The sequence below is a fragment of the Myotis myotis genome, unplaced genomic scaffold (assembly GCF_014108235.1).
Source record: "Myotis myotis isolate mMyoMyo1 unplaced genomic scaffold, mMyoMyo1.p scaffold_m19_p_8, whole genome shotgun sequence".
NCBI lineage: Eukaryota > Metazoa > Chordata > Mammalia > Chiroptera > Vespertilionidae > Myotis > Myotis myotis.
The window spans coordinates 28,163,092-28,190,045 of record NW_023416390.1 but is presented as its reverse complement, the minus strand read 5'-3'; the positions used below and the strand labels follow the sequence as shown (position 1 = coordinate 28,190,045).

At 40.0% G+C, this 26,954-nt stretch overlaps 1 protein-coding gene across 4 annotated transcripts in view; it reads left to right on the top strand.

The window, feature by feature from the left end:
* The window catches only part of COL4A4 (collagen type IV alpha 4 chain), a 112,602-nt gene that overhangs the window by 4,649 nt on the left and 80,999 nt on the right, over positions 1-26,954 (top strand). For all 4 annotated transcript variants that reach the window (XM_036320241.1, XM_036320240.1, XM_036320239.1 and 1 more), the window contains exons 2-4: positions 13,349-13,485; positions 15,421-15,463; positions 19,312-19,386. In XM_036320241.1, coding sequence (XP_036176134.1) covers positions 13,424-13,485; positions 15,421-15,463; positions 19,312-19,386 — 180 coding nt within the window. In that variant the 5' untranslated portion in view covers positions 13,349-13,423. The remainder of the gene's footprint in view (positions 1-13,348; positions 13,486-15,420; positions 15,464-19,311; positions 19,387-26,954) is intronic.

The window sequence follows — 26,954 nt, the reverse complement described above, 5'->3', positions numbered from 1 at the left end:
AAGTGGGCATGCTTCATTTTGCAAGTGGCAGGAAAATGAAATCTACCACATTCCTGGAAAGAGCTGGAAATATTTGGTGATCGTTAGTAACGCCCATCACATACATCCTGTCACTTGCTTATTTTAAAGCTTGCAGAGCTCTTCTTTGCCTTTACAGCTATTTTTTACACTTTCTAGAATAGAGTGGTCCAAAATCAACTTCTAAAAGCTCTCCTGTTTCGCCCCATGCTTCTTAGGTTCACTCTGTACACTTTCTTACTTCATGCCTTTGTACTTGCTGTTCCCTCCACTTCAGCTACCTCCCCTGTAGTCTGTATGGTGTAATTAACCTGTGTTTTCAGATCTCAGTCAAAGATCAAAGGTCCTGGTCTCTGGGAAGACCTTTGTCCAAACCTTTATTATATAGCACAGAAACTGTCACATATTTTACTTTTCTGGGTTACAAGGCCTTTAAGGGAAGAAACAGAGATTTTTTTTTTTTTTAACATAACTGAGACATTTAAAAAATAAATTGATTGAGCTATAATTTATGTGCAAAAACCAGCACCCATTTAAAGAGTTTTGTAGATGCATTGACTCTGTGAAGCCAATACCACACTCATGATGCAGATCATCCATTCACTCCCAAAAGTTGCTGCCTGCCCCTTTGCAGTCATCCCTCTGTCTATCCCATTCCCAGGCAACCACTGATTTGTTTTCATCTCTGTAGAGTAGTAGGAATTTTCTAGAATTTTATGTAAATGGAATCACATAGTACGTACTCTGTTGTGTTTAGCTTCTCTGACTCAGCAGAACAATATTTGTTCCTTTCTATTGCTAAGTAATATTCCATTGTATGGATATCACTTTTAAAAAATCCATTTACCTATTGTTGCACATTTGAATCGTTTCCAGTTTGGGGCTACTGCAAATCAAGCTGCTATGAATATTTTTGTTCATGGCTTTGTGTGGACATGTGTTTTGATTTCTCTTGAATAAATACCTAGGAGTAAAATGGCTGATCATATGTGAGATGCATGTTTCATTATTAAAGAGACAGTTATTTGAAGTAGTTGTATCATTTACATTCTCACTAGCAATGTATGAGAGTTCCAGTTGCTCCATATATTTGTGGCACGTTCTTTTGGTATTGTCAGTCTTTTAAATTTTAGCTATTCTAATACTGTACTTATGCAGTGCTATGCCAATGTGCTTTTCACTTCTCTGATAACTAATGATGTTGAGAATCTTTTCATGTAATTATTAATCATTTATAGAACTTTTGTGAGGTGAATATTCAAATAAAAATGATTGTTTCTATCCTACTGTTGAGTTATAGTTACTATGTATTCTGGACACAAGACCCATGCCAGATTTATTTATGATGAATATTTTCTCCCATTCTGTGGTTTGTCATTTCCTTATTGGTGTCTTTTGAAAAGCAAATGTGTTTATTTTGATGGAATCCATCTAATTTATAAACTTTTTTATTTATAAGGTTTGTGCTTTTCTTGTTTGCTGAGAAAATGTCATCTAAGCTAACGTGGCAAATATTGCTCCTGTTTTCTTCTTTTGTAGTATTTTTAAATTCAGGTCAGTGATCCATTTGGAGTTAATTTGGAGGTGCTGATGACAGCTTCCTTTTCTATATGGATATATAGTTGTTTGTGCATCGTTTGTTGAAAAGACTTTCTGTCTCCATTACATTTCTTTGGCACCTTCATGCAAAATCATAAGTTTGGGGTTTTTTGCTCCATTGATACACACATTTCTCTTCTTCCATCAGTACCACATTGTCTTTATTACTAAAGCTTTATGCAAGTCTTGAAATCAGGTAGTTTAAGTTTTCCAGGTTGTTGCTCTTTTAAAAAAAAATAGCTTAGGCTACCCTAGGTCTTTTGAATTTATATAGGTATGAGTTTGGTTTGCTAATATTGTGTTAAGAAGAGTTGTGTCTACTTTCTTTAACATTTGACTTTCCTATATCCTAGTTGGAAATGGTGCCTTTAAGATATCTAGCTGGCCCTAGCCCATTTGGCTCAGTGGATAGAGAATCGGACGGAGAACTGAAAGGTCCCAGGTTTGATTCTGGTCAAGGGCACATGCCCGGGTTGTGGGCTTGATCCCCAGTGGGGGACTAGCAGGAGGCAGCTGATCCATGATTCTCTCTCATCATGGATGTTTCTATCTCTCTCTCCCTCTTCCTTCCTCTCTGAAATCAATAAAAATATATTTAAAAATATATATCTAGCCGTCCTAGAGGAGTTTCTAGGTACCAAACATATAGAACTTCACATGAGAACTCGAATTTTCTGAGATTCACAGGAAACAGAGCGTCTTTAGATCATAGTGTACCATTGCATTTATAATGGATCCTTAATGCTATTACTATATTGAAGGCTAACTCTATGCTTCTAGACATTACATCCTTGGAACTCACTCATGAGTTTCCATGAATTTTGAAACTGTGTAGTGTAGTGGTTAAGAAAGAAACTTTGGAGATTGAATTCTGGAAATTTGGCTTACTGACTATGCAACTTATTTGCAGAAAAAAAAGTAATTATATCACTTACCTCAGGGTTATTTACAAGATTACAGATCTGTGTTAAGCCCTTAGCACAATGCTTATCACATAGGTAGTCCTCTGAAAATGCTGCTCATCATAATTTTTTTAAAAATATATTTTATTGATTTTTTACAGAGAGGAAGGGTGAGAGATAGTTAGAAACATCGATGAGAGAGAAGCATCAATCAGCTGCCTCCTGCCCACCCCCTACTGGGGATGTGCCTGCATCCCAGGTACATGCCCTTGACCGGAATAGAACCTGGGACCCTTCGGTCCACAGGCCGATGCTCTGTCCACTGAGCCAAACCAGCTAGGGCTCATCACAATTTCTTATGGTGGGATGAGGATGATGATGATGATTAGGTTGATGGTGGAAAAGAAGAGGATGGGGGAGAAGCATCAGCAATAGCAATGGTGACAGCAGAAAGAGCCAGCTTTCTGGTTTGTTAAATCAAATACCAACCTTTTCCTAGTGTCCTCTCAGTCAGCTTAGGTTAATTCTAATTCTCATTAGAATTGTTCTTCTCATATCTTCTTCTGAACTAATGGATGATTCATACCTCTCACTTATTTCTCTCTCCTGGTGTTTAAAACTGACTGTTATAGTTTAGTCTTCCTTTTTATTTCTCTTCTTTTCTTTCCATACCAAGTCTTGTCCCTTCCTGAGCTCTGCCTAGCAGTGGTTCTCAACCTTCCTAATGCCACGACCCTTTAATACAGTTCCTCATGTTGTGGTGACCCCCAACCATAAAATTATTTTTGTTGCTACTTCCTAACTGTAATTTTGCTACTGTTATGAATCGTAATGTAAATATCTGATATGCAGGATGTATTTTCATTGTTCGTGACCCACAGGTTGAGAACCGCTGGCTAGAGGTTGCCCCAATTTCCAACTTTTTATTCCTTCTAAAATTTATTGGGAGGTCTTTTTTACTCTACAATAAATTAGGAAGGAGGAAATAAACATTTGTTGAGCTGCCCCACAGAGCAAGCACTATGCTAGCCAACAGAATTAGATTCATGCAATTCTCTCAGGTATTAGTTTTACATACTGAGAAATCAAGAGCTCAGAGGAGTTCCGAATTTGCTCAAGGTTGCAGTGCTAAGTGATCAAAATCTTAACATAAATATTTTTAATTCTAGAGCTCTGCTCTCATCCCTAACCATGAGGGCATAAGGCACCAGGAGAGGAAGGCAGCCAGTCTCTCAGGACGAGGGAAGAAGTCATCTAAGGCAAACGAAAGCTAACCTCACATTGTGGTTGCGGGATGGAGGATGGGCCTTGTCTGGTGGGATCACAGGGTATTACTGCCAGAGCTTACCCCAAAGGCAGTTCCTGGAGGTCTGAAAGATCCAGAGACTTCAGATAGAGTCACTCTAGCCCTGCCCAGGAAAATCACGGACCAAGAGAAACCTGGGGATTAGTGTTTTTGGCAACAGACATGCAGCATTCTGAGTCAAAATGTCATTCTTGAGTTGGGAATGAAGGGCCCTTCCGGTTTGGAAAATTAGTTGTATGTTTTTAGAGCATTTATCATTTCCATGCCTTTCCTATGTGGTAACATTATTATGATGTCAAATTTTCTGTTGATATTGGGAAGAGATAGCAAAGGACAATATGATAAGAAAAGCCACTATTGGAAGAGTGGTGGATGAGTTAAGATATGGTCCAGTTGGCCTTAGACTAGCAAACTCAACTCCTAGGTCAACTGAGAACTCTGCAGCACTCTTAAAAAATTCAACCGAACCAGGGGGGAAGGAGAAGTGGGGGTGGGTTTGGCCATAATCCAGCAACATTCTAATCAAGTTGAAACTCAGAGTCATTCTTAAGAATTTACTTGAGTAGCTCTCAAGTTTATCCCTGTTGCTTCTTAGAGAATATGAAGCTCCAGTCACATTCCAATAGTTCATGGACCACACAGATTCATGACCCACTTGTGATGTTTGATGAGATTGACTGTTTTTACTAAAAAGCTCAAACTAAACTGAAGTCTTTGAAAGACTGCAGATAGAGTCAACCAGAAGATATGGGATTTTAGAAAGAGCAAAACCAAGCAACCCGCTTGTATGTTGGAAGAAGGTTAGTTGATCTCTCTCTCTTTTTTAAATCTTCACTGAGAACATTTTTGTATTGATTTTTAGAGAGAAAGTGATGGAGAAAGAGAAGGAAAGACATTGAACAGTTGCCTCCCATACATGCCCTGTTCAGGGATTGAACCCACAGCCTAGATATATGCCCTGACTAGGAATTGAACCCACAACTGTTTTGGTGTATGGGACCACACTTGAAACAACTGAGCAACCCGGCCAGGGCCAGATGATTTCTTAAAAAGGAATGTGTAAACCTTGGAAGATGTTGGCCTCTAAGGTAGACAGGGAATGCCATTCTTTATCTGGGAGCATTTTTTCTAGCCTTTCAAGCCCTTTGCTTTTTTTTCTTTTTTTTTTTTTTTTCAAAATCTTAGCCTTTAGGAATTTTTCTATTTTGGAAAGATAAAGGTATATACAAGTAGGTGTTCAAACCATTTTAAAAATTTAGCCTTAGAGAATCTTCAGATAGTTCAGTGTCAGAAGGTTAAAAGAAAAGAACATGTAGTCACTGAGTTAAGAGGAAGTTATTTCTCTGAAAGAACAAGAACATTATTATTAAAAAGAATGCAGACTTAATGCTACTTGGGAAAAGAGAAGACATTATACTTCTGCTACCTTTTTAGCAAAAGATTCTGCTGCTCAGTCTCCTGTTTATCTGGTCCTCCAATCTTGGCCATTGCCCACCCCAAATCCCCAGTCAATGAGAACCCCAGAAAAGTGTACTTTTTTTCAAGATTGGGTTGCAGAGAAAACACATTCCCCATGGTAGAGATTGTGATTTGGAATATCTCAGATCTTGTTCCCAGACTTAGCATTTGGAAGATATTCTCAGTGGAGTTAGAATCCAAAATTTTCATAAGAAAAGAAATGACCTGCTCTAGCCAATTTGGTTCAGTGGATAGAGTGTCGCCCTGTGGACTGAAGGATCCCAGGTTCGATTCCGGTCAAGGGCACATGCCCTTGTTGCAGGCTCGATCCTTAGTAAGGGGGTGGAGGGGGAGGGAAAGAGGGGAGGGGCGGGCAGGAAGTGGCCCATATCAATGATTCTCTCTCATCATTGATGTTTCTGTCTCTCTCTCTCTCCCTCTCCCTTCCTCTCTGAAATCAATAAAAATATATTTTTAAAAAAGAAAAGAAATGACCTCAGGGAGCTGGAAGAAGAGAACAGTGCTATTTACTGAATGTACATGCTGGAAAACACAGATGTAAATACACACTGGGAAAGCACCTGTGGAACTTACTTGGGCTGGTGAGCAAGGAGGATGTCAAAGACTCAGGTCACCTAAGTTCACCTTCCCTCTGTTGGGGGTTTCCAGATGAGCTCCCTGGTGTGTCACAGCCTTTGACCAAGTTGCCCAGATCAGTTTGCTCAAGTAACAGGCACTGACTCTAAGACTGAACCAAGAAAAGCTCTTGGGAATGAGCTAGTCTTCAATCCTCTCATGAAACCCTCTGTCTTTTTCCATTTTCTTCTTTTGAAAAGAGCTGTTTATGATTACTCTGCATATCTGTTTTTTTTCTAACTTAAGGCTTGTACTTTGCCTTGACCTGTCCCCATTTTCTAATGCCCTACTCGACCTTGGGGCATTTCTGGATGCATCCTTCCTCCCTCATCCTCACTTCTACTCTCAGTTTCATCATTTCAGCTTTCCAAGAGGACTGATCCAGATTATCTTTTGGCACCATCCTCCAGCCCAGAGCCAGAGTTCAATGTCACTAAGCCAAACCTTGGGTTGGGTCAGATGGTTGTCCTCATGTCAATGTGGCTGGGGAGACAGCACCAGGTGATGAAAACCTGGTCACACCCCACCTAGCCGGGCTGACAGGGCTAGGATGAATCAGTCTATGGAGAACACCTCTGCCTTGGGAATAAAAGTGGGCAAAGTAAATCATGTTCTTTGAAAGGTACACAACTTTTGCAGAAGTTTCCTAGATAGGCAATTCTCCAAAGCTATCATTTGCATATGTGTTCATGGCATAGCACTTTGGATTGTTTGGAGATTTTGTTTTTTTGTAGTAGTGATAGACTCCACTGGAACCACAGTGTCAAGCGGTAACAGCCATTTTTTTGTGAGATGCAGTGGTTCTCAACCTCCTAATGCCGCGACCTTTTAATACGGTTCCTCATGTTGTGGTGACCCCCAATTTCATTGTTACAAATGGAACATAATTAAAGCATAGTGATTAACCACAGAAACAATATGTAATTATATATGTGTTTTCCGATGGTCTTAGGCGACCCCTGTGAAAGGGTCGTTCGACCCCCAGAGGGGTCGAGACCACAGGTTGAGAACCGCTAGGAGGGATGCTGTTCTGAGTGATGGGGTATTTTTGTTTGATGGAATTGTTAATGTAAAAACATTCAAACCTGTAAAGAATTTTTGCGAGTTTATTTGAGCCAAACTGTGGACAATTGCTGGGAAGCAGAATCTCACCATATTGGGATAATGCTCCAGAGAATGGCAGTTTTTCATCTTGTTTTATACATTTCAATCAAAGGAGGAGATGTAAATGGGTTACAGTGGGGCCTTGACTTACGAGTTTAATTCGTTCTGTGATGGAGTTCGTAACTCAAATTACTCATATATCAAATCAAAAGTGAACGAGTGAGACACGTGATGCTGGGCTGATGTGGCATTCACTGTGACGTTCGCTGTGCCAATCGGTGGGGTATCTGAAGCTGGCTCGTAACACGAATTTTAGCTTGCAACTCAAAGCAAAAAATCGGCCGAGAGACGGCTTGTATCTGGAAAAACTCGTTAGTCGGGACACTAGCAAGTCAAGGCCCCACTGTACATGAAATCCATTGGTGATAGATTAGAAAGGCAGGAGAAAGCAAAGTGAGGAAACCTCTGGGATTGGATAAAAAGTAAAATGATAAACACTTCTTTTTACTTAGGTGGCTACAGGATAGTTAACAGCCAACAATTAACATGATGACAGTAATAATGAAGGAATTTATGGGCTCAGTCTTGGTGCCAGGAACTTGTGGTTGTGCCCTGAGGGGTCCAGAAAAAGGGAAGTTACAAGTTAACCCTGACATTTCACTGATGTGTTTGTTATAGTAGATGCAAAAAGACAATAGGCTCAGTTAAGGTAAAGATTGACCTTTGTCAGGGAAGATACTGGCCTAGGACATGACTCTCTGCTGCTTTTAGTTCAAGTTTTAATTTCAGACCATCCTTTGTGGATACTTGAGGTCTTTGAGTTTGCAAAATTGCCATGCAGGCCTTCCCTTTTTTTCGTCCTCAGAATAAAAAAAGCTTGGTTGAGACAAAAGTGTTTATGCTCTTAACACAGGCAGTTGCAACAAATAAAATCCTCATAGATTGTTGTGACAGCCTTTTGTGAACTGTAGAGTGTAGTGCACAATGCTGTTCACAGTGTCCAGCGGAGAGAGGATGGGGCTGTGTTTAGCTATTGCTGCAGCTTAGGCAGGAGAGCAATCGTAAAGTCTGGCTTGATTTAGGCTAGACAGCCTATGGGATAGTTATCTGAGGCTCACTCCAGGTGAACCAGTGAACAAGGGATCTTTGGCAGCTCATTCAGAGCAAAAATCTTCAAACTGACTACATGGACTTTGGGGGACAAAAAAAAAAATCTTTTTTTAAAAAAATATTTTTTAAAAATATATTTTATTGATTTTTTTACAGAGAGGAAGGGAGAGGGATAGAGAGTTAGAAACATTGATGAGAGAGAAACATAGATCAGCTGCCTCCTGCACACTCCCTACTGGGGATGTGCCCACAACCAAGGTACATGCCCTTGACTGGAATCAAACCTGGGACCCTTGAGTCCGCAGGCTGACGCTCTATCCACTGAGCCAAACCGATTAGGGCCAAAAAGATTCTTAAGATTCATGCAGGCAGCTTGAAAAATTAAATAAAGGAATCAATGTCTACATTCTCAACTGCTATATATATTCTTTTTTCTATCTGAAAATAGCCCAGGTTCTCAGCTCCCCTTTAACACTAGTCCTTCGTCTACTTTTTAAAAGAAAGCCATATCCTTACCCCATTCCCCTGCCCCCATCCATCCCCAACCTGCTTTGCCCCAGAGTATAAGGACTGTTTATGGGGCCAAGTGATGTGCAGTGTAAATGCCAGCGTTGAGAATGGAAAGAGTTCTACCTCCTGGGCTCCACGTCCTCCGGACCAGGTGGTTCCCAACTTTTGCAGTTATCACAATGGAAGGAAGGCTTTTCAGCTGAAATATTACTCAAAATAATCTGGATGATAAAGTCTGTATTGCTTTTGGCATACAATTTAATGACATTTGTATAACAGATGCCTTTTATTCACAACTTCTTATTTTCTGTGAATACGTTTTATTAGAATTTACAGCTTTAAAAATTAAAACAGAAGTAGGATTGTTGTTGAACCTGTCTTATTCCAGTAAGAAGTATTATTAATTTACGGCTAAATGGAGATACAAAAAAGCCCCATTCATTCATTACCAACTACAATTCCAATAAAATTTTACTTTTAATGTTTAATAATTGTCTATCAAAATTTAAATTTATTTGATGAATGACATACTACTAATCATCATAATGATAAGCCAATCCAGGAGAAATACATTTTTTAAGACTTAGAGATTTTCAATCATAGGATATGAAAAAATATTCCATTTATATAATTTTTTGTTGCAGAGAAGTATGATAGGGTGATCAATATGGTTTTCAAGTATAAAATTATATTGCACTAGGGTGTATGTGGGGAAAGATAATATAAATATGAATTCAAGAAGAAAATGAATATAAAATTTCTGTTGTTAAAGAACTTGTACACATATATTTTAAACTGATGGTGGTGAAAATTGATTGCCATGGCCTTATGATTTCTTGGCCACACCTGAAATAATTCTGCAACAGTTTTATTTTATAGGTCATCATTTACAGTGTTCCAGATTATACTCTTTGGAACTATTTAAAAAGAAGATGAAAGTTTTTATATATGAATTTGAAAAAAAAAAAGAAGAGGTAGTGTGCATAGGTTTTTCAAAATTCTTATGGGAGTATGAGAACAGAAAAGTCTGAAGGCTGCCATGCCAGGGGTCCTGTGGGAGAAGGGATACGTATTACAGTCAGTTCTGCTGTTTATTAGCTCTGTTACTTTGCACAGATTACTTGCATTTATCCAGTTTGTTTTTTCTGTACAACGTGAATAATACTTTTCTTACTAAACTTGATGAGAAGGAAGTGACTTGATGTGAACAACACTTAGCAAAGAATCCTACATATGGCCAGTAAATGCTTATTTCTCTTCACTTCCCCCAAAGCTGTTATGATTCCTCTCCATCTCCCTCACTCTCCCTTCCTCCCCTCCCTCACCTGTATTCAGAGTTAGCCTCATCTTACTTTTCCTATTTAATATATTTGTTTCACATTCTGAAGGTCCCAAAGTCTCTTCCCCAAGTTTATTCATACAACAAATACATCCTGGAGCACTTACTGTATTCCAGGCATTATTATGGCACTGGGGATAAATCCGAGAATAAAAACAGATGAAATCCTCTCACCACTGTTGAGTGTATCCATGGGTTATGCTTGTATGCATATAATTTATTTGGTTAATCTCTTCCCATCCACCCTACCCCTCTCACCTCTGAGATCTGTCAGTCTGCTCCATGCATCCATGCCTGTGGACATATTAGTCTGTTGAAGGCCTGGGAGCGGGGAGAGAGGGGAAAAAGGGGGACATCTGTAAAAATGTCAATGATAAAAAATAAACTTGAAGTCAAAGGTGAAATCCCTGTGGTCATAGAGCATATACAATAACTAAGTGCATGGTGATGAGAATGCGTTGGGTACTCCCCATATAGCTGTGTCTGTTCATTGTTATCAATGTCCTTTTATTTTATTTTATTTTTTAAAATATATTTTATTGATTTTTTACAGAGAGGAAGAGAGAGGGATAGAGAGTTAGAAACATCGATGAGAGAGAAACATCGACCAACTGCCTCCGGCACACCTCCTACTGGGAATGTGCCCGCAACCAAGGTACATGCCCTTGACCAGAATTGAACCTGGGGCCTTTCAGTCCGCAGGCCGACGCTCTATCCACTGAGCCAAAACCGGTTTGGCTCAGTGTCCTTTTACATTGGGCAGTCCCACTAATGGGGAGACCAGTTAGGTTTCCTGCAGATTGTTTCGTCCGTCCATCCATGCATCCACCCATCCATCCATCCATCCATCCATCCATCCAGCCATCCAGCCAGCCAGCCATCCATTTGTCCAGCCATCCAGCAATTCAATTAAAATGTACAAAGGAACTCCTAGGTTATCAGGATCATGATCCATGATAAGGCATTCTTACTCTGAAAGGTGATGATATCAATACTCTATTTTAATAAAATCCCCTTTTGTACCCCCTTTATCACAATTATGCATAGAGAATAATTGTATCATGTATCTCTTTTGAGGCAAAAATGCAAATATCTCTGATTTTCTTTAATTTCTGCCTGTGCTTTCTATTTATTTAAAACTAGAGGCCCGATGCACAAAATTCGGGTAAAGGGGTTGGCCCTCATAGCCCCAGTTTCGTCCGGAAGATCGTCTGGAAGGACATCTGGTCTAATTAGCATATTATGCTTTTTTTTTTAATATATTTTTTTTATTGATTTTTTACAGAGAGGAAGGGAGAGAGATAGAGAGTTAGAAACATCGATGAGAGAGAAACATCGATCTGCTGTCTCCTGCACATCTCCTACTGGGGATATGCCCGCAACCCAGGTACATGCCCTTCACCGGAATCGAACCTGGGACCTTTCAGTCCGCAGGCCGATGCTCTATCCACTGAGCCAAACCGGTTTTGGCAGCATATTATGCTTTTATTATTACAGATATCAAGTACATTTTAAATGATTCAAACCAATTCATGTATTTCTTCCAAAACAATAATTTGTTTTCTTGAGACTGACTTCTAGAATGAAACTAAAAAATACCTTTATTTAAAAGGATGGATTTAGGCCAATGGACATAAGACACTGGGGGGTAGGGGAGGCCAGGGGATTGTCAAGGGGCGGGGGGGAAAGACACATATGTAATACCCTTTGTAATACTTTAAGCAATAAAATAAATAAATAACAAACAAACAAACAAACAAAACACACACACACAAAAAAATAAAAGGATGGATTTAGGGATGGGAAAAGATCTGGGCATTGAAAGAGATTCTGTTTCTATTGATTTTGAAACTGTATCATGGAATGTTGCTCTACCACTTACTTAGAAAACTTAGAAAACTAGTCTCTCATAAATACATCATTGAGTTAGTTTATCCAGGTTTTACCCAGAAATTTAAAAATAGCTTGTAATTTTCAACACTCCTAGTTTTCTGCTCTCTACCCAATTCTGGTATTCAGCAAAGCCAGTTTTTAAGATGAGACATTTCAATTCTTTAAGCCAAAAAAAATCTTTTATCAAAGTCATAAGTTCTTTGAGTCAAAATAGTCTTTCTTATTTTATTGAGATAAAGTTCACAAAATAAAATTCATCTTTTTGACTCCTTTAAAGTTTACAATTCAGTGGTTTTTAGTATATTCAGAATGTTGTGCAACCATCACCACTATCTAATTCCAGAACATTTCCATCACCCCAAAAGAAACCCTGTACCTCCCAATTCTCTTTGCCAACCTCTAGTAATTACTAATCGATTTTCTGTCTCTATGGATTTGCCTGTTTGGGATATTTCACCTCATGAAATCATATAGTATGTGACTCTTTTCACTTAGCATCGTGTTTTCAAGGTTCATCCATGTTGTAGCATGTATCAGTCTTTCATTTATTTTATGGCCAAAGGCAATGTATGGATACAGTGGTTCTCAACCTTCTGGCCCTTTAAATACAGTTCCTCATGTTGTGACCCAACCATAAAATTATTTTCATTGCTACTTCATAACTGTAATGTTGCTACTGTTATGAATCATAGCGTAAATATCTGATATGCAGGATGGTCTTAGGCAACCCCTGTGAAAGGGTTGTTCGACTGCCAAAGGGGTCGAAACCCACAGGTTGAGAACCGCTGAAGCACTTTTTGCTTATCCAATCATCAATTGACGGACATTTGGCTTGTTTCTGCTTTCGGGCTATTATGAATAATTCTGCTATGAATATTCATGTGCAAGTTTTTGTGTGAACATATATTGCCAATTCTCTTGGTTTTATACCTAGAAATGGAATAGCTGGGTTGGATGGTAACTCCTATGTTTAACTTTTTGAGGAACTATCAAAACATTTCCACATTAGTTGTATCATTTTACATAAAAATATTTGACATATATTTGTTGTATGTGTGCAAAATATGTGTTTCTATACTAGAGGGTTCCTTTCCTACTTTCAAACAGTAAAAATAGCACTCAAGTGAATTTAATTCGGATTTTCAAGAAAAACAATTAAATAGAAGAAAATTCCACTTAGAGAAATGAAGCAATACTTTTTATGAAAGCATTTTATGTATATATGTGTATATAGATACATCTTTTTACTTCTCAAAAATATATTTGACATATAAAGAATTTGAGAGTATTTTTATTTTTAAGAATAAAAATTGATATTTATTCAGTTTAACTACCTACCACTAAGGAAAGATTATGTAAAATATTTTTTTGAAGTTTTGAATATTTTCATCACTATGAACAAGGAAAGTAATTATTTCAACCTTATAATCCATACTGTGTTTTAAGGGATATGTTTATATTTACCATGTACAGACTTTAAACCTCACTTATGAACGGGAATCATCTGGAAGAGAAGACTGAGGACTCAGACTGGCTGTGCAGTAAGACATGCACATGGAGTTAGTAAGGTGCTCTTTCAGGTGGTTCAAGCTCTTGGCCACAAAGCCCTGGTGAGTATCCTCAGTGCTTTTATTCAATAATAATGCTTCCTCAATGTTGTTGTTTTTTTTAAAAATTTTAAATTATTTCAGAGGGAAGGGAGAGGGAGAGAGAGATAGAAACATCATTGATGAGAGAGAAACATTGATCAGCTGCCTCCTGCACGCCACCGACTGGGGATCGAGCCCGAAACCCAGGCATGTGCCCTTGACCAGAATCGGACCTGGGACCCTTCCGTCCATAGGCCAACACCCTGTCCACTGAGCCTAACCAGCTAGGGCTCTATGTTGGTTTTATAGGTATGAATTATATGAATGCTTCATGTGTCAAAAAGCCAGTCATTCCAGAAATCGATGGGTTATGCCTGCCATTTTGCATCTCGTTTTTATTATTAAACACAAATCCTTTCTATTCTCCCTGAATTGCACCCACATACTCTTACCGAATGGGAAGGTGCCCACTTAAAGGCTGCAGGTTCTGGCTCTTACACACTGGCTTTGAAGAGCAAAACGTTTCCTTTATGTCCAGAGCAGCAGAGTCCCTATAACTAGCAGAGTTAGCTCAATGCATTTCATGAGTATGGTAAACAGGATACATGCCCCCAAAGAAGTCTACATCCTAATCCCATGACTATGTTTTGTTTTGTGGCAAGGGAGATTTACAGTCGAATGTGGAATTAAGATTGCTAATCAGCTAACCTTTCCAGGGGGAGATTATCTTGGATTATCAGGGTGGATCCAGTATAATCAGCAGGGCCCTTCGAAGTAGGAGGAGGCAGGAGAGTGAGAGTCCAAGAAGGGATGTGGTAGAAGAGGAAGAGGTCAGAGGGATACAGCAAGAGAGAGACTTGACCTGCCCCTGCTGGCTTTGAAGATGGAAGCGAGCACAAGCCAAGGAATGCGGGCAGCCTCTAGAATCCAGACAAGGCAGGGAAACCGACTCTCCCCTGGCATCTCCAGAAGGAACACAGCCCTGCCAATGCCTTGATTTTCACCGGTGTGACCCAGTGAGACCTATTTCAGACTTCTGACCCCCAGACCATAAGATTATGAATGTGTGTTATGTGTTAAGCCTCTGAGTTTGTGGTAATGTGTTATAGCAGCAGTAGGAAGCTAATATGATATTGTTACAAGTGACTAAAGGAGACTTTTGGAGTTAAGGCAGAGAAACATTAAATAATGAAAAATATGAAAAATTTTCAAGCTGATGAACACGTATTTTGGGCAATGAAGGAGGAGAGGGTGGTGGAAAGGAGCATGTAGTTATCAGAAGTGCCATCGAGTCTTACTTGTTTGAAGAGGATGTGGAGGAAACTGCAAAGTAATCTTAATTTTGAATGGTTCGTTAAAGAGCTCATTATTTTTTAATATATACTGCAGGAGGAGAGGAAGGACTGAGTGATGGGACTCAGACCGGACCTGACCGCCTCCCCCCCATCCCCCTGACTTGGTACCAGTCTGCCTGTGACTTTTTGAGCACATCATTCAACATTTCTCCGTCCCTTTCCAAACTATCTCCCTGTCCAGCTAGGTTTCCTTCCCTCCTACCTCCTTCTAGCTGGCTTTCCTTAATGTCATTCAGCATGCACTGTCTTTGCACCGTCCCTGGGCAAAGCCTCTCCTCTCTAGTTTTCATTCTGAGAGTCATTTTCCTTCACTCATCTATCCAACCAGGCTTCACCTTCAGTGTCTCCATGGTACCCAACACAATGAGGACCTCACTAAGGGGTGTGAGTACTTCTGGACTGATTAATAAGGGAAAAGGTAATGAAGACCACTAGAGAGAGGATAATGTTTATCTTGTCACCAGTGACAATCAGCTGGTGTCAACAGCCTATTAAATATAAGAAGTTTTTTAGAATTAATTCCTTTATTCATTTACTTATTTATTGTGGTTTGCATGAAAAGGGACAGTTTAAATTCATCTGCATTTTTGCTTTTTTGTAGGTCACTTATACTTATTCTCTTCTCTATGCAACTTGTATATGGGGTAAGTACATTAATTAGCTCTGATGGCATGCTGAAAATACACTTTATTGAATGCATTATTTTTGTTATATTTTTAAGCAAGTAGCTCCCTGGGATTCAGTTTTCTCATCTGTAAAATGAAGTGTTGGACTAGATGAACTCTAAAGTTTCTTTTATCTTTTACAGTCAAGACTGCTTAGCAAACTGCCTCCAAATGATATTGGAGATATTTTTATTTTATAATATAATCCTTTCTTAAAAACATTTTTTGGAGAGGGCCAGGAAGCAGCTGGGCCACTTCACGATTAAATCAAGAAATATAAGATTAAATTTGAAATTTTAACTCTGGAGTAAGATAAGACTAGAACATTCTGTAATAAGATCTAAGAATCTAAGTTATTAAAAACCAACTTCAGATGTTTTTGGGAAATTCAATGGGCTGCCTGTAACTCAGGTCGATCTTAAGACAGCTGGGCTGCATTAAATCACTCTAGTGAACATATTTCTATCTCATCTCTCCAGCTTGGATCCACCCAATCCAATTCTGTGATGCAAGTTATCAAAGCAAATCAAATAGAAAGCTTCTTTCTGTTCTCTTCTTATCAGTCAGGAGTAGAAGGCATTTGTGTTCAGAAATGAGAAGTCTTGGTTCTTGGCTGTGACAATGATTGATCTCTTAACCTAACCAAGACTCAGTTTATCCTGATTGAAGTAAAGATGGTAAGATTTATCCAGCTCAGTTCACATGCACTTGAGAGCATCACCTGAAATAATAAATGAAAACACACTGAAATATATGTGTGTGGATTTTTCTATTTATCTTATTTGATATTCCTGTTTATTTTTGTATTATATTCTTTTTATTATTATTATGAAGGTTTACAGAGTCCTAAGTTTCACTTCCTGTGTTCCTTATGTTCCATATGAATGAATTTGGTTCCTGAACCAAAGATCGTCCTGCTCTGGATTTTCCCAGCAGCCTGTGTATGCAGAGATTCTGGAGTTCACACAGGGAGTGGCTATGCTATAGTTGGGTTGTAAAGGTGGAGATATACATTGCTGCAGTATCAATGGGAGGCAATTTAACTTTCAAGATTTTAAGTGCATGTACCCGTTGACACCGGAATTTATCTTTTTGGAACGTATCATACATACTTACATTGACTTGTGCATAAAGATAAATGCACAACAATACTAGTTGCAGGATATTGTTCAGTAGCAACAGAAGGGAGATAGTTACATTTCCATCAGTAAAGACTGATTACACAAGTTAGAATACTTTGTCTGTAGCCAAATGTATTATTTTGGCATGATTTTGAAGACATCTGATTAAGTGAAAACAGCAAGGCACAGGAAAATATACCACACCAAAAAGTTGTGTGTGTATGTATGTGATAATCATGTGAATGTGCTTATAAATATCCAGACACCAATTTGAGGAGATCAATTACCTCTAGGTGAGAGAATGGGAGGCCATGATGGAAGAGAAACTGTCTTTTCCCATTATACTCCTTTGCACTATTTGGTGTGGCTTTTTTTTTAATCATGTGCATATGTTATTTATTTTTCAAAAAAGAAAATAGAGGTACAAATATAGGGCAGATGACTAATCTATAAATTAATAACATTATTTTCTTAAACTTTCTATGCAATAAATATTTATTTAAAAATATCTATCATAAAATGGATCATGACTTTTCCTTTTTTCTCTTTGAAGAAGTTACATTGGTTTTAGAGAATGTCAGTATATTGCCAGTGAGTACAGAATATATTTTGAATGTTGACTTGTCTGAGATAGAGTCTTTATCTTCTTTTAATGGGTTCCTACAATCTGTTTTTTAAGATTCTTCCTCTATACACGCCTCCTCCTTTTCAAATGCTGTTTATTGGGCTGTGTCTAATGTAGAAGAACTTTGTAGAGACTAAAATCACCTCTTGCTTTTTTCTGTTATTGGTCCAAGTCAAAGCTTTACATACAACTATTTCTGTTTCTTTATTAGAATCTGCTGATCTATTTTAAATGGATTCTTCTCTGAATGTAATTTAGCTCCCAAATATCTCAGTGATGCTTGGCACAATGAAGTTAAAAAACACACACACAAAAAAACAATAAAACAACAAACTTGCCTTTATTATCAAGCTATTGAATCAACTGCCCCTCCTTTTTCCCTGGTTGTTTTGATATTTCACTGAACACATAGTAATGAACCCAACCTCAAATGAACCTAAGTGTTCAGACTAGTTGTTTTAATGCTTTCATGCTGTCCTGATCTGGCCCTGGGCATTTATTAATTTAATTTTCTTTTTTACCTTACCATGGTTTTGAACTCTATGTTTCTACATCATAAAAAACAGAGTTACTCAAAACTCAAGAGGCATCTATTTCTAAAACTTCAAATACATTTTTTAAACTTTAATTATCTAATTGCTTGGCTCTTGTCAAGGTTTAAATTTTTATATACTTTCAATGATCCATTAAGAGGTTTGTTTATAAGGATGTCTTTTCATTATTGCTTAATGTAAAGATATTTTCTTTTGGATTGTTTCTGAGTATAATTTTCCTGAAAAAAAAAAAGTCTAAATTATGTGATTGAAAAGGGGACAAAAAAACATGCTAGATAGATTCCTTTACCTCCCATATACATATATTTATATATGTGCATATTCATATATATATGTGTGTGTGTATATATATATATATATATATATTCACATACATATCTATGTACCTACATTGGTACATAGTTTTATATATATATATATATATAAAACTTCCATCAGAACTATAAATATTGGTTTACCTGTTTTGTTTCCCCATTATACATTAATCTAAAGACTTAAGTTTACAGCCTTGAGTTTAAAACGATCTATCAGTTACAAAAATGTGTGGTTAATACATGCACGCTGCAGTGAGCGCTGGGCCTGGCTGGATCATGCCTTTCTAGCATTTGCGTTAATGCCCTCAGCTCCTGGCACCTGGAGCTGCTTTAGGCACCACTCTCCCAATCATAGCCCGAGCCAGTGACAAAACCCAGAGCTCATCTCCACTGCACCGTCATTGAGGAATCCACCTATGGAAACAGCTCCTCTGGAAATACACTTTTTTGTATTGAAGTGATGGATGACTCTGGATACAGATAATGAGGATTTGCAAGAGCAGGGGACTAATTTCCCCCAAATTAGTGCATGTGTGTGTTTGGGGAGCATTTAAGTTAAGAAAATACATGAGTCTTTAAAGAGAGTGTTGAAGAAAAGTCAGGGAAAGTGGGGAAAGTGCCCAAATTATTTAAGTTCAGGAGCTTTCTGGTTGAGAGACACGTTGGAGGAACCATCTTGAAGCATCAGCAAATTGTAGGAAGAACAATTTGTTGCCAGAATGTTGACATAAGAGGGACTCCATGAAGGAGACATGTCCTAGCTGATCTTGGAGGTAAAACAAGAGAGTCCTGAAAAAGAAAAGAAGTCAAACTTATACTTTGAATTAGGCATCATTGTGTACTTATATTTCCCCTAGCTATACAGTTTACACTCTAAGATCATCCACAACTTAGTAAATGAATCTTAAACTGGAGGGAGAAATGCCGAAGGTTCTGGTGAAAGCCAATTAGCTGACATATTGTATCCTGGCCCACACAGACTTTTACTCTTGCTCACAAAGTCATCAATCCTCTTTTTTATCAAGCCACAAGGTAAAGTCTCTGCCTTTTTATCTATCGCTATTCGTCTCTTATTTTCACAGACTCAAAGGTAAAGGTATACTCTGGACTCCTCATGAGTCAGGCAACGCAAGCATGCTTGTTGTAATGTGTGTATCACATAGGCGGCTAAGGAATGGGTTGCATGTACTGAATCAGATGTTTCACCTTCCAGAGTGGAAAGAAGTTCACTCCTTGTGGAGGGAGAGATTGCTCTGTCTGCCAGTGCTTTCCTGAAAAGGGGGCTCGGGTAAGTGATGTAAACACCCATGGACGCTGGGGGAGGGGAAATGGGCAGGTACTAATGAAAGGGCATAAAGTTTCAGTGAAGCAAGTTGAGTAAGCTCTAGAGATCTGCCGTATAGCATTCTGTCTATGCTTCCTTAAACATTTGTTGAGAGGGTTAAGCTAGTGGTAAGTGTTCTTACCACAATAAATGTTTTTAAGAAATCAACATGGACAGCATTCTGAATTTTGAGCCATTGGGAATATTTAACAGTAAGTAGTCTCAGCACATTCTGGTAGTCGGCAATGTTTGTATCTTTTATAATCAACGTTCTGTACATTCTGATAAGCAATCCCGATTGCATTAGACCATGCTTAGCAGACAGTCTGGGCAGCAGTGTTTCACCCAGTGATTTGCCAGCTGCAGAAAGGTCCCATTGTTAAAGGAGACATCCTGGGTGGCTCTCTTGATACTCATGTTGCATATCAGCATTTTAAAGGCTCTGAGAAGGGCTGCAGTTAGTTAGTTTTTTTAAAGCTTGTTTAACTTTGCTTAAACTAGTATTTCCAGACATTGGACTATAAGACTCTTTTTTGGGTAACACCTGTTGAAATGCTGTGGAATAGTGATCTATAATAAAAGGAATAGCGGCATTTCTCACATATTTCTCATGTGCCAAGCACTGACTTCTCACAACAACTCTCTTATAGTCTTGTACTGACCTTTCGGTGCAGAAGACCGAGGCACAGAGCCCTGCAGTGTCTTGCTTAAGACCGCCCAGAGTGGTGCTTTTGATGACTACACTAGACTCTCTGGTCTTGAATGCACAAGAACCCTCTTGGGTATAGTGGATCTATTGGGCATTTATAAAACTCTCCCTTATATTGTGGCAACAGCAGTTGGCAGCCCACTAACTCATTTGTGCTAGAGAATTAAATAAAAAATTCTTTTGATTAAAAATACTTCCACAATCTTATAGGGAAGGAGTATGTTTCAGAAGCTTTGGACAGTGTTTGAGGCCGAGTGATGATTCTGTTGAAATATGTCCAAGTCGATCCTATGGGACTGTGCATGAAGCTCTGAAAGCACAATTCGGTAAAGATCAGTCGATAGGGACTGAAATATTACTTTCCTGAGAGAAGGGACCATATGTTTCTCCCACAGCATCTGTTTATCTTCACCTGGTAGGTGTGCAATGTGTATGGGGTTCCTTTGTCCATCAACTGCCTTCTTAAGCTTGGGGCAAATCCCTTCTTTTAAGCTGTTTAGTGTCTTCTTCAGTACTTCAAAGATTTCAGTGATCAGAATTTATCATGAGCTTTTCCAAGCTACTTTATGATATAATTTTAATTTTTCATTACAGTTGACATATAATACGATATCAGTGTTAGGTATACAACATAGTGGTTAGACCAGGGGTCCTCAAACTTTTTAAACAGGGGGCCAGTTCACTGTCCCTCAGATCGTTGGAGGGCCGGACTATAGTTTTAAAAAAAAACTATGAACAAATTCCTATGCACACTGCACATATCTTATTTTGAAGTAAAAAACCAAAACGGGAACAAATACAATATTTGTATTTGCATGTGGCCCGCGGGCCGTAGTTTGAGGACCCCTGGGTTAGACATTTATGAAGTGATCTCCCCAATAAGTCTGGGATGCACCTGGCACCATACGTAGTTTTTATAATATCATATGCTGTACCTTACATCCGCCTGACTATTTTTATAATTGGCAATTTGTACTTCATGAAATAATTTAAAAACAAAAGGTGCAAGCCTGCAGTTATAGCATAAGTCCTGGGGCTGTCATGTGCAGCGTGGTGACTGTAGTTATTAACTGTTCTCTGCATTTGAAAGTTGCTAAGGAAGTAGATCTTAAAGATTCTCATCACAAGAAAAGAAATTGGTAGCTACATGCGGTGATGGCTATTAACTAGACTTATTGTGGTGATCATTTTGCAATATATACAAATATCAAATCATTGTGTTGTATACCTGAAACCAATATCATAGTATATGTCAATTATAACTCAATTTTTTAAAAGTAGAGACACTAAAAACTAGCACTCTAAGAAATGCTTTAGCCTTTTCCATGTAAATACACACATTATTCAGGATAAAATGGCTGGTTTTTGTGACGTTGTTAACATAAACATACTAAGATTGTATACATAAAAAAGAAAAGAAATCAGTGCATCTAAATTTGAAGACTTTTTGAGCTTGAGACCCTAGAAATATGGATTGATCAGCTCTGTGGCAGGAAGGGGATGGGGCACCACCCAACAGAGAGGACCAGTTGCTTGAATAAAGCCAGGTTGGTGTGGTCCTCCGATTTAAATGAGGCTGAGAGTTGTTTTATCAGGGACATTTGGCAACATTTAGAGACATTTTTTGGTTGACACAACTGGGTGGAACAGGGTGCTACTGGTTCTAGTGGGTGGAAGCCAGGGACTCTGCTCAGCCTCCTACCATGCACAGGACAGTCCCCACACCAAAGACTTTCTGTCCCCAAATGCCAATAGTGCCAAGGTTGAGGGACCTTGCCCCAATCCTACAACAGTTTGTAAGGCCACTATAATATTATTTCTGTCTGTCAATACAAGGAACAGAGTTTCCAAGAGTTTTAAGTACTTGCTTGGATGGGGAAGAAGCAGGGCACACACCTGGTGTCTGGCTTCCACCCAGCATTTGCCCCAGGATCAAGGAGAAGATGATTTGCCAAAGGTTCAGACGTCAGTTCTAGTCATAACTTTGTGAGCTCAGGTGGACATTTCAAGCTGCCCAAGCCTTGTTTTTTTCATATTTACACTGTGGCTCCTTTCTTCTCAGTTTCCTTGGACTCTTCAACAGTCACAAGTAATTGCATATGTCGAGGGTGTACTGTGTGTCCTATAAGACAGTCATCAGCCCATGGTTGGGAGGGCTCCTGGCACAGGCTGCTGTCGGTGTCCCTGATTCTGGGTGGTCAGGGATTGCTGTGTGCGGAACACTGGTCAACCTCTGGCCTTCCTGAGACAGATGGTCCCATGAGAAGGCTGAAAGTTGCTGGGGAGTCTACCAGCTGGGAATCTGGGAGCGTGACTTGTGCATAACTGGAGGTGGTTTGGGAGGCGGGCTTCCCACGTCCTCAGCAGCCAGCCAACTAGCATACCATCTCTTGTGCCATGTTTACAGCTCAAGGTGGGCTATAAAAATAGGGATATATTGAATTCTGGAGGTTAGAGCATCTGTTCGAGGCAGCACAGCCATTAGGAGCTTAGCCAGGCATTCCTAAGAAAGACTATGTACTCTTTATGGCTTACTGCCTGAGAGAGGAGTTTGTTCAAGCCCCAGATCAAAACTGCTGTCTGTGTCTAAAGCCATTGTGGGAAGCCAGGCTGCCCCCGCCCTGGAATGACTGAGGTTAGGGTTTTAACTGGGCACTGAAGCTTAAGGTTGACGTGGAGCTGGGACATGTCCGAGGGCAGCTCCCCCAGTGCCTACAGAATGAAGTTCAGTGTCACCAATGTATGGCTGGAGGCTGAGTCTGGCCTCAATAAGTGTTTCATCAGTAATCACTACTGCTTCCCCCTGATCCTCTCCCGCTGTGTCAGTCAGGCCCCTTACCCTCCCATGGGGGCTTTCAAATATAGTTTTCAACATTTGAACATTATCTGAACATTCCCACTTCTCTGCCCTTTCCACTTCCAGTCTGCGTCTCTCTCTCCTGCCCTCCCCAAAGGAACTCAGTGGCGATGCCACTCCCACAAGCCTCCTGCCTGGGTCAGCCAGTGTGGGTGCTCCCTAGGGGCACCTGCTTTCCTTCACTTCGCATACCCTGACGGTGGCTCTGTTTGAGTTCACGTGTGGATGTGTCTGACCCTCTTGATTAGCTTGTAAAGCACATATTTCATAAAGGTGATCATGTGGACACGTTACATGTGTGTGCTGCCTCCTGCCCATAGTGGACCCTGTAGAGAGCTAAGTTGCCTACTTTTGTTTCTCCCCTTTGACAACAGGGTGTGGGAGTCATTTTTTGGTACTTCTTTGAGATGATCATATTAGGTGGCACCTAAAAGGTAGTTAATATACATAAATCAATAAATAAAATTCAGACTCTAGCTTGGATAGGGTTCAGGATCCCGAGCTGGTGGACTGGCTGTAGCGTGGGTGTGAGTCACCTGCCACATCCAAGAGAAGGGGAACGGAATTAGCGGGGAGTATCTCCCCCGGTCTTCCCCGCCCCCACAGCACCTGAATCTGTTATTAAATGAGTCATCGCACATATTTCAAATTCCCTTGTGAATTTCAGGTAGGGCCAGTAATGAGCACTTGGTGCAGCAGCAACAAATAAGACCACAAACTTGTGCACTTGGACCTTCTAAGGGTTCAGTAGCATCCCAGAAAGAGCTGGAGTCTGAGGTGGTCTCTTTCAGGCTCGAGCCCTCACCTGGGAAATAAGGGTTTGTATCAGAGGGCTGGTCCTGTTCCTCGCAGCTCTAGCAGCCTGTGGAGCTATGATAGGGGGTATGGCTTCTCATATATAACAGCCGCTTCATTGGCTTCCCCAAATATTTTATGACTCTCATAGCATCTCCCCAAACTCTGTGATAATCCCTCTTTAAGGATGTGATGAATTGGCGTTGGGTAGAATGATAAGTTATTCATGATAAGTTTCAAGGGAGAAAATGTCCATGTTCTTTGATGGTTATCTCCTTGCAGGGAAAATCACATGTTTTTATAGGCTAGGATGAAACCTTTTAGAAGTTCTGCTTTATGGCTAGCATGGTAATAAAGACACTTTCTATAGCTTTTTTTCTAAAATAAAACATATCCACATTGTTTCCCACTCAAAAAGTACAGCAACCATTAAATCAATACAACTTTATAATTTAGTGGTTTTACGTACAAGGAGGTCAAATGGCTTAAAAGTCAAGACCCGTCTTAGTTATTTTTGGTATGAAAATGAAAATCACATATGAACACTTCAGACTTTCCTTTGGGGATTTCAAATCACTGAAAAATGTCCTCAGAGTATTTTTTCTGAGTCTCACTCACTTATTCCGTACACTTCTCAGAGCCTGTATTTCATGATAAAAATGGAATTTACTTGGGAAGTTTTAATAATTGTTAACTTTTTTTATTAAGTTATTTGCACACTAAGTTCTAGAACTGAGTCTTTATCACTCACACAGCTGGACTCTAGTTCAGCCTGTTAAGCGATTCAGAGCAGTTCTTTTTATGTCCTAAAGCTCATGTAGTCAATTATGTTACATTTTGATGTAAGCAAGTTTCAGTGACAGCTGAGAAGTTGGCAGATTTGGCCCAATGCCATTGGGGGACAGCAAGTGGGAGGGGACCATCGGGAGCTGAACAGTACATTTGTTACATAAAGGCATCAGAATTCAAAACAAACAAACTAACAGACAAACAAAACAACAAAAAACAGTGCCTGCCCGACTAGAGCGGCTTAGTGGTTCAATGTCAACCCATGAACCAAGAGGTCACCACCAGTTCAGTTCCTGGTCAGGGCACATGCCCGGGCTGTGGGCTCAATCTCCAGGAGTGAGCATGCAGGAGGCAGCCCATCAATGTTTCTCTCTCTCTATCCTTCTCCCTTCCCTTCTCTAAAATCAATAAAAAAAAACAGTGCCTAACAATTAACAAGTGTCCCAGTAGAACTCAGCCTGCCAGCTGCCAGGTTTTAACTTTGACTTAGCTTGTTAACGCATTTTCCCTGATGGGAGTTGTTTACATTGATTTTTGGAGAATGAAAAACTTGAAAAAGTGAAAAGAATAAATCTTTTTAGTTGTGGGATTTTTTATTTTTTGCAGGTGCCTGAGGAAGTACTCCTGAACAGGGCGTGAGGATCCGGGAGGCAGAGGGAGGAAACATACCTATCATTTTATACTATTTGGCTTCCTAATCCCAGTGGTGCAGGAGCAGTAGTAGCTGGTATCTACCTGGAAGAATAGCTGCAACTAGCATGGCTCTTGGGGCACTGACGAATCCCTCTCTTTAACTCCAACATCTGTGTTAGAGAAACAGCTTATACTTGCCTTCCGTGCTGTGGAATGCATCATTTTCCAAACAGGCCAAGTGTGCAGATCCTCCCTCAGGAATCCTAGTTGCAGTTTGGGTCTGAAGGTCGATTTGGGACTGTCTGCCCCGTCAGTCACCTCATTAAGTGTGATTTGCAGCGAGCCTTTGGTCTCCTCACGTGGGGTTCAACTCCATAGCAACGACTGCGGAGCTCTGTGACCCAGCGTGAACCCGGGCCAGACCAGCGCAGAGCTCAGCAAATGTGGGACTATGCTGAACTCGAGAGGACCAAGGTCATTACCAGAGTGGAGGCAGCCTTGTTGGTCAGAAATAGGGGCTACGCACAGGTGTCTCCCAAAGCAGGGCGTGTCCCATGTAGCAACACGGGAAGCAGTGTTTGTGACTCTAAGAACACTCTCTGGTGCAAGGGAAAATTCTGTGTAAATGAGTTAAAAAGCTGAATTCCAAAGTTTGTAGGAAAGAAAAATATATTTCTCCTTTCAAATACTATTTTCAATAAATTGGGATGAGAGCCACAGGGAAAACAGCTATGTGCAAGGTGCTAATATTGTCACTCCTCTGTCCTACAGTCGTATCTGTAATTCATTCAGCAAACAGCCCCTGAGCCTTCTGCATGTGCCAGGCATCTATGTGCTGGGAGGCCTTGATGGTAAAAAAGAAAGTGCCTGTGGCCTGGAGCTCAGAGCCTACCAGGAATAACCCTCCAGCTGTTACTTCTGGTGCCTGCTGAGTGCCAGGCACCATTCTAGGCAGACAAAGATCCTCGCTCATTCCCTGGGTGCATAGTTTGGTGCCCTAACTTGGTCTTGCATAGGAGCATGTGTGTGGGTGTGATGGGGCAAGGGAACTATGGGTTAACACCTCTGCTTGGACTGGGTGGAATCAGACGTCCCTTAGCAACAGCCTGGAAGAAGCATGTCCTGTTAGTTCATGTTGTTCTTAACAAATTGCCACATGTTTGATGGCTTAAAACAATAGAAATTTATTTATTCACAAGATGTAGAGGGCAGAAATCCAAAAGCAAGGGCACTGCCATACATCCTCCACAGGCAATAGAGGAGAATCATTTCCTTGCCTCTTCTAGTTTCTGGTGGCTGCCAGCGTTCCTTAGCTTATGGCTCTATCACTCCAGTCTCTGCCTTCATCTTTCCACCACCGTCTCCTCTGTGTGTCTGTATCAAAATTCATCTGTATCCTTCTAATCAGGATTCATATGATGGCATGTAGGGCCCACCTGGATAATCCGAGGTAAACTCTTTATTTCAAGATCCTTAACTCTATCACATTCTTTGCATCTAAAGTAATAGCCACATGTTCTGAGGATCAGCATGAGCACATATCTTTTTGTGGCCACCATTCAACCCACTACCAACTGAGCAGAGAGAATAGTCTCTATTCGGGCCCTGGCATGGCAAAAAGACAGGCTGGCATGTTTGAGGGACCCAAGGTGGCCACCAAGGTTTGATCAGAGTAGGTGAGGTAGCAAGTGGCATGAGATGCAGTTGGAAAAGTGGATCTAGGTTATCCTGGGTGATGAGGGAGGCTGT